This window comes from Chelonia mydas, chromosome 11 (assembly GCF_015237465.2).
Source record: "Chelonia mydas isolate rCheMyd1 chromosome 11, rCheMyd1.pri.v2, whole genome shotgun sequence".
Classification (NCBI taxonomy): domain Eukaryota; kingdom Metazoa; phylum Chordata; order Testudines; family Cheloniidae; genus Chelonia; species Chelonia mydas.
This window is the reverse complement of record NC_051251.2, coordinates 13,063,543-13,079,395: the sequence shown is the minus strand read 5'-3', so window position 1 is coordinate 13,079,395 and position 15,853 is coordinate 13,063,543. Positions and strand designations below refer to the sequence as shown.

The 15,853-nt window shown below is 39.7% G+C and overlaps 1 protein-coding gene across 4 annotated transcripts in view; it reads left to right on the top strand.

Annotated features, from left to right (window-relative positions):
* ZNF148 (zinc finger protein 148) overlaps positions 1–15,853 on the top strand; it is a 48,165-nt gene that overhangs the window by 18,058 nt on the left and 14,254 nt on the right. For 3 of the 4 annotated variants that reach the window (XR_006284726.1, XM_037913162.2, XM_043524865.1), the window contains exons 2-5: positions 6,120–6,465; positions 7,920–8,045; positions 13,207–13,330; positions 14,071–14,154. Coding sequence is in view for 3 of the 4 variants with exons in the window: in XM_037913162.2 (XP_037769090.1) it covers positions 6,136–6,465; positions 7,920–8,045; positions 13,207–13,330; positions 14,071–14,154 (664 nt within the window). In the remaining variant the exon portion in view is untranslated. The remainder of the gene's footprint in view (positions 1–6,119; positions 6,466–7,919; positions 8,046–13,206; positions 13,331–14,070; positions 14,155–15,853) is intronic. The other variant, XM_037913161.2, reaches the window with a different exon arrangement.

Below are 15,853 nucleotides of genomic sequence, written 5' to 3'. Positions count from 1 at the left end.
AATTTTTGGTGGCCTTAGAGTGTGGTCACCAACTCTGGCTGGTGGCCGCTATGACAATTTTTCTGTAAAACATAATTAACTTTAGGAAAAACAAATAAATATGCACATATACCTGTCCAAATCGTAATTTATTTATGTAGGGTTTTTTTTGCAGACTCAATAATAATAACAACATGCAGTTGTCTCTGTTCTTTACAGGACCTAACCAGAATAGAAACACAAATAAGGTGCTTTGCATGTTCTTGTCTTTTTTGTTGTTTCTTTTGCTTTTTTGTTTTATGATTTTTGTTTTTTAAATAGAATTGCTAGCTAGTAAGTCTGCTTCTGTGAAAAGTGATATTTGAATGTTAGTTAATCTTACTTTTCACTGCCATTTGTTAATATCACTTTTCTCCGCAGCAGACTTGTTGGCTAGCTGGGAGGCAGTGAAAAGTGGTATTAACAAACCTATAAATATCAGTTTTCACAGCAGACTTACTTACTCAGCCCTGGCAAGCCGGGGGACAAATTAAGCCTTGGATGGGGAGGTGGGTAGGGAGGCATTGGGGGCCAGTGCTGATGGGGTGGATGGGTCAGGGACCGGGGAAGGCAGCAGAGGCCAGAGGCGATGAGGGTGGTGGTGACCCTGAAGCACAGTGGCACCCCAGGCTGAAGCCGGAAGCCTGAGCCCCACCATCCGCGGGAAGGTAAGAAAGTCACACCGGCTGTCTGCTCCTCCGGCAATGTGGCTTCAGAGGGGCACAGGGCCCAACCCCTACTTGCTGACCCAGGGTAGGGACCAATGCTTTGCTCCCCTCCCCCTCCAAATCATTGCCCAGACAGCTGTGGCTGCAAGAAAAGCCTCTGGTGGCCGCATGTGAGAAATGCTGTGTTCTGCAAGCAATTGCTGAGCATTGTATCAAAAGAGAAAGAAGCTCTAGGATAGAGCAACTGTTCCGAGGTTTTTTCTCCAGTCCTTCCTTCCTTTTTCTTTCTTTCTTGGTATGCATATCTGTGCAGTCTGTCCTGTGGAGCCCCACATTCAAGTGCCTTGCTTGAGGCATTGAGTTTGGGGAATCTCTAACAAGCACAATGAATACCCTAACTCTGCATTTCTTTTAGCTTTGGAGCATTTAAGTTACACCTTTTATGTTACCTTTTTTTAATTGGATCTCTGCCTTTATTGAGGGATTTTTAACTATATTTTCAAAGATGGTGCTAAAAATCTTATTAAATAAAAGTTTTGAATCCCAGGAAAAAGACTGCCGTGTGAATCACAATGTTTTATGGCATGAGGTATACTAATTTACACTAGTATGTGGTGTGTATTATCATGGCTTCTGTCAAGGATAACCTTATTTTGGGGATATCTTCTTTCACAGATGTAGCTTGTTCTAACTTACTGGTTGACCTACTACAGGTCTTGGTTTCAATTAAAATAATATGATTTTGCTTACTTAAGCAACCTCTGCCCTCCTCCCCACCCCCCCCCCAAAAGCATCCTGTGGTCAACTATGCTTGATTTGCCGAGGCAGTTCCAATCGGGACACTTCTCATTTGGACTAGTAGCCTATTTTTATATGTTTTTCTTTACTTTCATATTATTTGGTACTGTTTTTAGATTTTGTGTAGACTAGATTGTGTTTCATCAGTTGTAGTGTTATGCTGCAGATTGAGTCCTCATTATTTTTGTATGAATGGCCAGCTATCTAAAAACCTGCTCTTATAATGCACCTGAGGTGACTCAAGATCAGAGCTTGAAAAATGTACCTGATGCCTACTATCCCAAGGACTAAGCCTACTCGTCGGTGTGAAAAGCAGCCATGTAGTCATATCCCTCACAATTTAAAGGAGTAAAACAGCTGACAATATGTTACAAATAAATGCAATATACTATCAGTGTGTGTCCTCTGCTAGGCAGCTGCTGCACATTACCAATTGTTCCTCTCGCATTCTGCTGCTATGTATCAACCAGTCTGCCCCAATTCATTGGTGACAGCAGCAGCAGCAGACTCTTTTGCTGTCTTTCTGAGACCCTTTTCTCATTATTCTCCGTACCTTTCTGCCAGGAAATAGCTTTAAATCCAGGAATTCCTCAATTTGTGCCTGATTTCAGAGCAGTTTGGCAATATTCTGCATCTGGAGCAGTCTCTAGCACTGCTTTCAGCTGTGCCTTGAACAGACAGACTGCAGCTGCTGTTTTTCACACTTGAATGCTTGCTTCTTAGCAGCTTGCACTTCCCCATCTCAGCACCTCTCCAGCTGGTTCCTATGAAGGCTGCCGTAGAATAAGCTAATACTGCAGTAGGCATCAACATGCATAGAATCATAGAAATGTAGGGCTGGAAGGGACCTCAAGAAATCATCTAGTCCATCCTCGTGCACTGAGCAGGATTAAATATACCTGGACCAACCCTGACAGGTGTTTGTTCAACCTGTTCTTAAAAACCTCCAAGGATGGGGAGTCTGCAGCCTTCACCAGTAACCTGTTTGAATACTTAATTATCCTCATAGTTAAAGTTTTTCCTAATATCCAACCTAAATCTCCCTTGCTGCAAATTAAGATGATTACATGGCCTATTCTGGGTGGAAATGGAAAACAAATGATAACTGTCCGCTTTATAACAACATTTTACATATTTGAAGACTATTATGTCCTCCCTTGGCCTTTTCTTCTCTAGACTAAATGTGCCCAGTGCTTTCAATTTTTCCTCATAGGTCATGTTTTCTAAACCTCTTATCATTTTCGTTGCTCTCGTTTGGACTCTCTCCAGTTTGTTCATAACTTTTTTGAAGTATGGTGCCCAAAACTGGAAATAGTACTCCAGCTGAGGACTCACCAGTGCCAAATAGAGCAGAACAATTACCTCCCATGTCTTACATGTAACATTCCTGTTACTACATCCCAGAATGGCATTTGCCTTGTTGTAAGTCCTCTCCAGGAAACCTTCAGCACCGTTGACGGAGAACTACTACTTCACCCTGCTGCCATGAAACCCCAGTTACCTCCAAAAAAATTCCATGGATTACAGTTTCTCTCCCTGGGATCATTGGTGGCATTCCTGGTGCACTTCATCCCTTGAAAAGTGTGAAATCTCATTCTTTTCTTTGGTAATATGTGATTCAGACAACTGGAAATACTTTTTAACTTAGCTGAGATAACCTAACCCTGCTTTAAACATTGAAGAGTCGGTGTCCCTTCATTTGAAGAGAAATGCCCTGAAGATGATGCATAAGAAAGACTTCAAAGTTGCTTATCTAAGTATCCCTGGAGAAACTAGTCCGTTCTGACTAGATCCCTCCCAAGCACATACTGTCTGATCAGAAAAAAACTAGAGTTTAGCAGGATAAAGTTTTCAAATTGTCCTTAGTGCCTCAGATTGGCTCTTTTCACACTTAGAGAGGTAGTCTGATACAAGTTTTGTTTGATGGCTTCAGACTGTTCGAAAGAGCCTCAGAAACTTAATAAGATAATGCTCCTTCAGTGTTCTTCCAGAGTCAGTCGATCCAAATTTTGAACTTTGTTTCTACAGACCATTTCAGAACAGATTCAACCAACTGTTCTTTAGCTCTGGGTACTCCACTGGTGCCAGATCACTTCTTCCCAAAGTCCCTGCTAGACTATCCACTATGTATATAAAAGGTTGTAACTGGTCTACTGTAACATGGCAGGATGGCACTAGAAGCAGAAAGTTAAATGAGAAGCTCTCAAAATCCTATCTCTCTAGCAGTATATGAGATCTAGCAAAGCTGAACTGGCAAACAGATTGGCAAAGTTATAAGGAATTCTCCCCAGGAGATTGGAAATTTAGGACACCTGGATTTACCTGACCCAAATGTGCTTCCTTCCACAAACAGATTTGTTTGCAAATTTTATCAGATAAGAAAGTTCTGAACTTTTACTTTGTTCCAGACTCTTGACAACAGCAAGATTGGACAACTGCTTTCTTCTTCACATGGGCTGGCCTGCAGAGAGACTTTGCTACCTTCCCCAGCGAAGACAAAGGATTGTTGATCCTCATCACCCCAAACTGCCCCTATAGACTGTGGTTTCTGCATCTCTCAGGAACATCTGTCTCTTTGAATCATTGATATTCACACTTATGGAATCTTGTGTACCGAGTCCTTTTAACATGACAGTATTTAACATTTTTGTTGAAATCTAGGAGGACATCTATTCTGGGAAAATACTAAGGGTCTGGAAGCCCTTTTTGTATGGTATTGCTCACTGGAATATTAATTCCATGCAAATGTGTTGGAGTCTCTCTTCTCTAATTTCATCAAAGGCCTTGTTCTTCAGCTACCTCACAGGTTAGGTTGTAGATTTGGGGAGTGTCAGTCTTTACTTTTTCATCTCAAATGTATTCCTCCATTTTCATATTTCCACATTTTTAAAGGTTGTTGGTTCCTTTTTACTTTCTTATTCATTTATAAATATCTTTGACCTTTTGTATGCAGAGGCTTGGGTTTCAGTGTCTCCCAAAAAGGAAATGAAGCCACATCATTAAATCTTTTAATGATGTCAGTACCCTACATATTTAGGGTCAAGCTGAATGAATACATCAGTAGTCAATCCATTCTGACTTCCAGCAGTGGAAAGTTTACTGGGACAAGGTCCACTTTACCATGAATATCCAACATGGTTCAGTCTTTTGACTTGGCAGTTGAGCACTTGAACTTGAAAAGGGGGAGGATTATTAGACAATCCTGCAGGTCTCAAAAATCAGCCACCTCTCTGACATATTCAAGGAATTAGAGATTCTTGCTCTTGTGTGATAGGTCAGGCACAGATCCTCTCCTGTCTTGACTAGATTAATGCTGGAGAATGGTAATGTTGGCTGCCTTTTTAATTCTGTTTTAATTTGCTTGAGTGAATCGAATATTCACAAGAATCAGGACTACTAATAGTACTGTCTGGAATCAGGCATGATACAGATCAGTAATGTGTAATCTTCACCACTCTGTTCTGCCAGTGGGCCACATTCCTAATATCAAATGCTCCTGGGCCCCACTTGGGGCGAGTCTGCCCTTCATGCCAGATTGTGTGATGAGTTTGTGAAATGAACAAATCTTCACTAGAAATTAGGATAAATCCAGAATCCTCCCTATTTTTCTCAATCACTGCAAGTGTTTTTTGAGACATATTTTCTATTTTCATACTGAAAACTGAAGTTTAAACATTACATGTTGATCTGTTTGTTACAAGTTTGTGGGTGGAGTGTATGCTTTGGGAATAGCAGGATGTTAAATTGGCTGTAGGGCATCACAATGTAATTCTTAAGAGATGATGGAGAGCCCTTCTGAACTGCTGGGTAAGATGGTTTGGCTTCTTTGGCTATTTAATTGAACAGTTAGAACATTAGGGACAGAGCTGACCCAGAGCCTAATTAGCTAAAAAGCCTAACTGAGGTAGAGCTGAGCCTCCCGCACAGCATGCTGAACTACTGCCTATTTCCTACTCTGTTTTTGCACTGTTCATGTGGGCAGTGTTAAGCCCATAACACCCTGACTCATGATCTAGTGTCGGAGTGGGTGTGGAGGTGATCACCCCCCTGTAAGTATGTTTAACTATTCCTCTTCCTTCTCATGCAACAACAGCAGCAGCAAGAACCAAAAAATTCTCCTTCCTCTCCCTTGTGACGATAAAGCTGTTCTGGCAGCCTGGAGCAGTGGTGACAGGAGAGACAGACAAAGAGAGGGGAGTGGAGAAGAGAGAACACAGTGAAAGGAGGCATCTTCAGGAGAGGGATCAGGCACAAAAATGGGGAGAGGGGATGGGGAAGAGAGGCAGAAAAGAAAAAATGGAAGCAGTTTGCTTCCTTTAAAGGGTAGGGAATGTATTTAAGTTTCTTTTGGCTATCAATTCATATAACTACTGTATCACCCTGTTATATCGGTAGTCAAAAGACAACCACAACTCAACTATAACCTATTTGAAAGTGTGTGTGAGAGAGAGAGAGAGAGATCACCTTTAGCTTATTACAACAAAGATGAAGTGTTGAAAGCCCTGGACAGTACTTACAAGAAAGGCATGTGTTGTTGACTCTATTTTGTAAAACTTTTTTTTTTTTAAATGTCAAGTAAATTTTTAAATAACTTCCCCATTTGTAGATATTCACTTGCTATCCTTCTCTTTGTAGGGTATTGCACTTAAGCATGAATATTGAAGACAAACTTGGAGGATTATTTCTTAAATGTGGTGGCATAGACCAAATGCAGTCAGCCAGGGCTATGGTAGGGATGGGTGCAGTATCTGACCAATCTTCAGTATCTGGGGAACGGCAAGAGGCAGTGCTTCAAGACCGGACTATGGCACATCAAGAAATTCTTACAACAGATGAAGTGTTACAAGAAACTGAGCTTCGACAGCAGGAGATGATTTCACATGATGAACTCATGGTCCATGAGGAGACGGTAAAAAATGATGATGAGCTGGAGGCTCAAGATAGACTTCCTCAAGGGCTACAGTATGCAGTCAATGTTCCTGTAAGCATTTTCTTCATGAAATATTGCACACTCATTTAGGAAGCATGGTTTGGTAATGTTGTTGTGTTATGTTAGGAATACATTAATGAGTTATTTGTATTTTGATTATAAAAATATTTATTAATAATAGATGCTATTTATGAAAATATCTTTAGCTGCTGACTGGGTGAAATTCATCTCCGTTAGAGGGCCAACACAAGGCCCTGTACATCATTTAAGCCAAGGTTCATGAGCTGAAGTGTGGTTTGAAAAGTGTATTACAACCTTTTGTAGGTCATTTGCATTGAGGTGAGTTTCATCCAGCTATATTTCATTTTTATAATAAGCATCTATTTATAAAAAAATAGATAATTATATTTTTGTTACTATATGAATTGACTGGTTAACATTAAACACTTAAAAAATCACACAATAATAAATTTTAAAGAGCAAATATAAACCAGGATAAGTAATATTATTTAAAGGACCTGCATGATTTATTTGTTTTATGAAAAGCACATTTGGCCATGTGTGGAAATGTTTTTTCTTTTTGCCACCTGAAGCATTTATGTACATGTTTTTAAAGTATATCTCATATAGAAATTTAGCATTTGACAGCTATTGCTTGCATTCATGCTACCGGTCGAACATATGACACTTTGTAGATGCCCATATTATGTCTTCCTTAATATTTAATAGAAAGTGTCTTCCATCCACTACAGGGAGAATATAAATGGCTTCCATTTGAAAAATATGCATTAATACTGTTAAGTTTTATATTTAACGGTTTGGGTGTTTACTGAAATGTCAGTGATTTAAAAAGACATGTTATAAAGGTGTAAAAAAAAAAAGAATAGTCTTTTTTCAATGAGTTTTGTTAAAACAATGTACATTGGGAGGGCTTTCCTTTCAACTGCAGATCAGAGATTGTTGGGCAGTTTAGAAAACATTTCAGGAATATTTAAGAATATGATTTTTAATAAAGTTGACAGATCAAGAAGTATTACTGGGAAAAAGTTCATTCGCTGTACTTTTGGAAGGTTCTTAAAAAGTTTTTTAGCTCAAATATATAGTAAATTCATCCATTTCTGTAAAATCCTGGCATTGCCAATACGACAGGCAAAAGTAATATCGGTATGAAACAAATGGAAGAGTGATGTACATCAAAATCTCTCAGATGTGCATGTAAACTAGGAGTCACAAGGAGACACTACAGATCAGAAAGAAAAGCCTACATTTTTTGGATGAATGAAGAGGTAGAGCAAACTGTAAATCTGTATAGAATTCTTTCCTTTCCTTCCTTTTGAAGATACTGATTACTCCTTTTTTGTTAAATTTCTGAAAGAATGAAACCATGGGACAATTCCTTCAGAAAAAATCTTAGCCTTTATTTCAGCCGTTTGTCATCTGAAAATGAAAAATTGCTCTTTTGTAATGAGAACCTCATCTGAAACTGGCACTTCGTATCTTAACAGATCAGTGTAAAGCAGGAAATTACTTTTACTGATGCCTCTGAACAACAGAAGAGAGACAAAAAACAAATACGAGAGCCAGTAGATTTGCAGAAAAAGAAGAAAAGAAAACAGCGTTCACCAGCAAAGGTAAGACTGATTTTGGAGAAACCAAGCTTGAAAAGAACCTGTAGATTTGCTATGACTTTGACTGATTTCTTTAGAATTCGAAGTAGTTATGTCTGAAGTTGTTTTATTTGTACAGAAAAGATGCAACTTTGGAGTGTTCCAGAGTCCAGAGAAGACTGTGATATAAGGCATTCATAGTGTATTTCTTTGAACTCCTTTTAGAAACATGAACCTTTGATATACTTCAACATCTGTCTCTCCAGACAGTTCCCTTTCCAAATATTTTTTTTAAATTATGAGTCAGTAGTTTTGTGGACAAGTTATAAATCATTGCACTATGTTCATCTAATAATAGTTGTACCTTTCTGTGAGCCTGAGAATTATTGTGTGCCCTTATGCATTGAGAACAGTTTAAAAACAAATCTAAAATGACAGTTCTGAAAATTTTTTAAAAGTTTTCATCCATAAATTTAGTAAAATAACCCGCTGATAGAGAGCATTCCTAAAATTTAAGTGTTTTTATATATATTCTACTCCTGGGGGAATTCTGCGCTGCTGCACGCATACAGAAATATGTCCCGGCGCAGATTCTCTTCGCTTTTCCGCAGAAAAATGGTTTCTGTGGGGAACCAAAGAGAAACTGCACCAGTGCTCACTCACCCCTCTCCTGCAGGGTCTATTCAGGCAGCCAGGGGAGAGGAAAGTCACTGCGGCACAGCGAGCGGGGGGCGTGTCTGGGGATGCCTTGGCTGCCCAGGGATGTTCGTCCTGGCTGGGCATGGGAGGAAGGAGGAGGATGATGGAGACAGAGTTCTCCCTCCACTGCCCAGAGAAGCCGGCACTGGGTCAGATTAACTCTAGAAACTTCCCCTGGCTGTAGGAAGCTCTGCACTGCGGGCGGAGAGTTGGAGGGAGGGGCTAGGTGCAGGAGGTGAGGCACAGCAGGGCGGATGCCCAGATGCATGGGGGTTGCGTGGACGGGAAGCAGCTCCCCCTACAGTGACCCTCTTCCCCCACTTCCTGGTCCCATCGCTTCTCAGCTACTGTACAGGGTGCTGCTCCCCCTATCTGCCCAACCCCTGTGCATCTGGACCTCCCCGCACCAAAATCCCCCCTGCCAAGCCTCACCCCACTCTCCCTGTGTATCAGGAGCCCCCTGCACCCAGAACCATCCCCACCAAACCCCCAGAACCCCCATCCTGCTGAGCCTTACCCCCTGCATCGGGAGCTCCTCACAACTGGATCCCCACCCCACTGAGCCCCAACCAGCTGCACTCTGACCGCCACCCCACCACTTCTCCAGCACCCAGACCCCCCCGTTGAGCCCTAACAGCCTTCACCTGGACTCCCCTGCTGAGTCGTATTCCCCCTGCACCCAGAACCCCACAACAAGTCCCTGTGATCCAGATCCTTCCCAGACACCCCACCAAGCTACCCACACCAAATTGTGCCACACAGAACCCTGGTACTCTTGAGGGAATTCTGCGCCAAAAAATTAAAAATTTTAAAATTCTACAAAATTTTATTTGGCAAAATAACACAATAACAACATAATCTCTCAATTTTGGTAATTTATTTCAAAATACTTGTCAGCAAATAATTGAAAATAGTGATTATATTGTGTTATTTTGACAAAATATGCAGAATTTTGCAGAATTTTTAATTTTCTGGCACAGAATTTTTAATTTTTTGCACAGAATTCCCTTAGGAGTAGTATTCTTATTTGTGTTAGAAGTTCTCATGATAACTGTTGTTCTACATTATTTTGAGAATTTGTTTTCCAGATCTACTGTCAAGAGGAATATAGCAATTTTACCCATCTGCCTGTGTCACTGGGTAGCCTGCCCTTTAAATGAGGTGGCGCATAGGGGTCAGCCCACTCTCCCAGATGGCATGGCCTTTTAAGATTTTGAATGGTCCTATACATACATAATATAAGGCCTGTCCTATGAGATATTGATAGAGAAGAAGTGGTTCCAGGAGTAAGTAGTGCTTGCAAGAAAATTCCATCACTGTGTCTTTAAGGGCCGGGAGTCTTGGTGAGAGGGTGCGGCCAGGCTGTCCTGTCATCCAGGCAATTGGGGGTGAGCTGGGAGATGCAGACCCCCGTAAATGTTGTCTCCTCCCTCATAGCTGGGCAGACATCAGCAAGAGAAGCCTGGTCTGCTGAGGCTTCTGAGCATGGGGACTAATTCGGGGGGAAAGGGGCCAGCTGAGGGAGAATCTGACTGGGGTCTGACAGTTGTCTAACTTATAGCTTAGCTTCAAGGAGGCAAACTGGGGACTTCTGCGTAAGGAGAGGGGCGGGGGGGGCTGAACGGTAACCCAGAAGGGACTGTGAACGAGGAGTACCTTTTGTTAATTTTGAGACTTTTGTTTGGACTTGTTACCTGAAGAGGGATTGAATTTAGAGTGATCCAACCAGAGGGCTGAGCCACATGAACCCTAAGAGACACAGAAAATTCTAGGGAGGAGAAACTGAGGCAGGGAGTGCCTGCAGTGCGGAGGTACTGTAGGACAGAATTGCCCTGTAACAGTCTGAGACCTTAGATTTTCCTATATCAAAGGGGCACGTTTTTGTTAGGACAAAACCAGGATCAGCTATCCAAATGGGGCCTGCAGCAAGGGTTTGCCTTCTTCTACTAAAATGCAAGCTAATTATTTATTTTATTTGGATTTATGCAACAATTAAAATAAAGCACACAGGTGCTATAGCAGTTAAGTAAAATCACAGTCCCATAAAGAAGACCACACAATAGCATAAAAATAAGTGTATTCAGGAAACAGCCCAGCCAGCAAATAAATTAAAGCAGCAAATCTCCCCTGCTCCCTCTACCCCTCCTGCCCCCCAGAAAAACCTCCTGAAACAAAACAAGCCTTTTCATTCTCCCAGGGTTACCTATCCCATAACCTTCCCCCCAGATCTTCTTATATAGATGTCTTTTGTGGCATGCCTGAAGGGCTGACAGATTATAAATATTTCAGATAGAGTTCGGGAGCAAGTTCCAAGCTCTTTGGTCCCTAATAGCAGCACGCCTCTCTCTGTTATAATGAGGGGGATCCAGCTTGAATGCCTCACCCTTTCTCCTCAGAGACCACATCTGTGGGAGTATTGTTTGGTGCAGGAGGTGGGTGTCCCTCTTACAGAAGACTTCATGGGCATTCATGGATATACTTCCTTCCTCTCTCTCCCTGTCTGCTTGCTCCATTCTTTTGAGATGAAGAGGGATTAAAAAAGGTTGAGGGAAATCCTTGAGCAGGGTTTGTATCAATCTTTTATTGGCTCATAAAAATAGGAAGAGCAGGAAGAGCAGAAGGATTGGTATGGCATAATCCCAGCATATTGGTCTTGATTTGCTGCCAATCCAACAGCTGGGTTTTTAAGTGTGGAGGTCACTTAATACATTGAAATATTTTCAGTACTGTTTTTCTTTTATTACTTGTCTACTTGAAAAATCTACAGTTTTTATTCATTTTTACCTCCATTATTTTTTGGACTACATTTTGGCAAAACTGATTTTCTTCATTTAAGGAGAGCTACAATGCAGTAAATTAAAAAGATTCCAGAATGTAGAGGAAAAATGGAGGAATATGAAATCTTTTTTTCTGTTTTCAGCACAGTTATTTTAAAATGTCAGTAACATACATAATACATGTGATGAAATTTCATTGTTTTATAAAATATACTTTTTTATCTGACAGTGTCCGTTTAAGTAGTAGCATACTGTTACAGAACATAATTTTATAAGCATTGGACTTCACAGATCTGTAGGGCCCCTGCAAACATATTAATGTGCTTATTGATAAACATGTGAGCAATCCCATTGGTTTCAAGTGTGTGTGCTTGATCAGAGCCTAAACTGTCTGTGAGGTCTGCTGTATCAGAATGAGCAGGTAAAATTAGAACAATTTTCAAAGTAGGTCCTATAATAAGAGTTAATACTGAGTTTATCCACAATCACAGAGCAATGGAATGGCTCTTTTGCTTGCTCTGTTAAAATATCCTGGCTATTTAGAGTGCCAGCATGCTTTCCTCTTCGGTTTTTATAGTTAGAGAGCTAATCACTATTTTTTTGAGATTATTCTGTTATAACACACTATTATAACACTGTTTTCAGTCACCTAAAACTTTCTGAAAATTTCATTTGTTGGGCTGCCATTTTCCTGCTGGTCTCTTCCCAGTGGTGTTATTTTGGGGCAAGTTTGAGCAAAACTGTACTGAGCTGTATCAAATGTGGGAGAGGTGTGGAAATGAACTTTCCGTAGTATTTACAAAATTCTTGCAACTTAAAAAAACAATCTACTATGGCATCAAAATTATTGAAAGTAGAAAGCTGAATTTGGCAGGGAGATCTTCTCAAGGGATACAGTAAGTGAGGAAGGGCTCTGTAAGATGAACGAGTTAGGAGGGATCCAAGGTGGGTTTTTTTTCGTTTTTTATCATCTCCACATTACAGAATATTGGAGAGGTTGTCTTGTGGCCACTGAGCATACAAAAGTGATATAAAAGCCTGCTAAGTACTGTACCATGACATTATATCAAAGAATTAGAAAGCCAGGCTAAGGGAGTATAATGGAAAATAACTAAACAATTAAAGAGTCACTGTGATACTTCTGTACTGACATTTTATATGTAACTGGACAGGGGTATAGTTTTATTAGTCCTGTCTTAATTTTAGCTATGATGTGCAGTAGCAGACAGGTTATGTGGTTACTCAGGGATAAGCTTTTATACATCTTGACAATCATACAATCTTGCTTTATTTCCACAAAGATCATACAGCATTCCACTTATCCTTTAAAATATGATCATCCATGGTTCTGTGGCCAAAGATAGTTTGGTTACTTTACCTCCTTCCCAACAGATGGAGGAAGTAAACACTGACATTTAAAGTGACTCCACTCTGAATAGGGAAGCTGTAAGCTGGTTTTCCATCAATTGCTTTTGTCTCCAGCAGCTGGAAATATCTCTTGACAATTAATGATACACAAGTTTGAAACAGGCAATTGTTGCAAATGTAAAACCAAAATCCTATTGGTGTAGATTTATAGAAGTTAGCACTATTTTTACCTGAAATATTTGAATTTTCTGCATTACGAATTCATTTTATGTTTTGATTTGTAGTCAATAAAACATCTTTAGTGGGTAGTGTGAGAACAAATTTTACTTTTTTTAAAATAGATCCTTACAATAAATGAGGATGGATCACTTGGTCTGAAAACCCCCAAATCTCATGTTTGTGAGCATTGCAATGCTGCCTTTAGAACCAACTATCATTTACAGAGACATGTCTTCATTCATACAGGTACTGCTTAACTTCACTTGTCTTTTCTCCTATATAAAGATCTGTTTACTCGCAGTAAAAATGTTTTCAGCCCTATGCGAATTTCAGTTCTAAGAGCATAGGTAACTTGGCATCTAAGCTTAGAGATTCCATGCACCAAAGTGTCAAAAGAATACCAGAAAAAATCAACATATGTTCATTAAACTGAGGCAATAACTGTTTACAAGATTTCTTTTCTTTCTTTATCAGAAAGTAATGGGTTGACTTGTAGCCTAAGTGCCAATATTGACCCCTTTGTAATATGTGCTCTAGATGCTTATTTGCCTGATGAGGTATCTCTGGTTCGGAGAAATGAAAAGGTACTTATCATTATAGTAGCTTGCCGGAACCCAAAATGCAGACTTATGCCAGCATCATGATTGATCTTGTTCTTGAAGAAATTACAGCCATTTCGGCTCCAACTCCTCCATGATTGTGTTAATGTGACGCATGGGGAGAATTCTGAAGTCCGTATATGAAGTGAGCTGTAGCTCACTTAAGCTTATGCTCAAATAAATTGGTTAGTCTCTAAGGTGCCACAAGTACTCCTTTTCTTTTTGAAGTCCATATAGTTAGTAGGGATAAATTGTTTGGTATTAGACTATTTTGGAATCTGCTCAGATGCTGGTTTCTTATAGATAACTATTTTATTCCTCAAAGTAATCATCAGAAACAACAGTTTGTAGTTATTAACTTATGGATGTGGAATTATATTGTTCAAGGTGAAAAACCATTTCAGTGCAGTCAATGCGACATGCGTTTCATACAGAAGTACCTGCTACAGAGACATGAGAAGATTCATACTGGTGAGTATAGTGCCTTGAGTATCTTTATTGGGGTGCTTAAAGAACTGTTTCCCAAATCAGGTCAGGTTTCCAATAATAAGTGTGCAGCTTAATATCCTGTTGGAGTTTGTTTTGATTTTAACATATATGGTACAAAACATTTAGAAGTGGTTTTAGTTCTGTGCTTTAGCATTGCTTCTCTTTTCTTTGGCTGCAAAGTGAGTGTCAACGGTAGTGAGCAAATGTGGGAATTAAGTATTCTTCTTAAAATAGTCCCACAGTGGCAAATCATAAAGTTTAACATCCCGTGATTTTTTCAATCTTCTCTTTTGTCATATAAAACTGACTTTTTCACTGGGGTCTTCATAGCTTAGAAGATTTCTTATTTCCTATTGAAGTAAAGGAAAACTAACAGGACTGTAATGGCCAAAATGCCTAACCCTCCAGGTATTAGCATCAGCATTACTTTTTATTCTATTTTAAAAGTTTTAATGCAGAATTATTTTAATATATTTTATATGTGTGTGTGTGTGTGTATATGTATATGTGTGTGTGTGTATATATATATATATATATATATATATATATAGTCAAATAAGGCCCAAATTTTAAAACAAATGAGAGTTAGCTTATGTGTATTTGTTTATTTTTGTCTTATTGCAATGTTCAAAATCACATTCTCTAACAGGTTTGGCTTTATTGGGTTTTTGGCATTTTGGTGCATGGCCTTTCAATCCCTCTGTAAATATTTTGTGATATGGTCCTTTTGGACTGGATGCCAATTTCTCAGCCTCTTTTACAGAAAAGCAGAGCTGGTGAATGTGTACAGTGTTTCCTGGCTATAGCATTTAAATGGATATGAATGCTACTAATGTGAAGGTGTGTGTATGAAAGTTGAGAAAGTTAAAAACTCTGCAAAATGAATTTTTGAGCAGTGTACAGGGAGTTACATGCACAAGTACCCTGTTGTTAACGGGATTTCTGTGTCTTATGATGCCATGAATCCAGACTTAGTAGGTTTCCTTTGGCCAGTCAGCCACAGAAGAGTCCCACGTTCTTTTTCTGCCAGTGGTTTTGTTCTATTCCTAGTTTGTCCTCTGGCTCTGAATTGGTGAACTTCACTCTGGAGAAACTGCTGCCTTCACTCTGTGTAGATATTAATCTTGTCAAGAATGGATCACACCTTAAAAAAAAAGAAAAAGAAAGCAGCAAAGGGTTTAAATGTTGTCACTTTTTGCAGAATCATTTTTTCTGCAGATTATTCCCTGTACATGGCTTTGAAAATGAGACTGGACAATGTATCCAATTAGCAGCTAGGTACAAGCATTATGTAAATGTCATTAGTACAGTATTTTTGAAATTCAACATTTCCAGCCCTAGAGAGAAAGCTGTTATGTTGCTTTTAGAGTTGGTTTGTTTGTTTATGCCAACTCTTGCATAGGTGTGTTAGTCTTTTGTGTATAAGAGTAAAAAACTGCAGTCTTAACAAATTAACTTTACTGTTTCCTGAACTTTTGGAAAAATATTTTCCCCCTCTCCTCAGCCTCCTACTGACTTAGCATAATTTGGTAATTTTCTCTTGGAACTGGAATAGAGGATTTGGTTTAAACCATTAGAATCCTGGTGTTTTCCAGATGACAGTTAAATGAGTGTTTAGGACAATCTCCACTGGGGTAATTCTCTGCTTTACTGAGCATGCAGTCAGTAGGGGCTGCCTTAA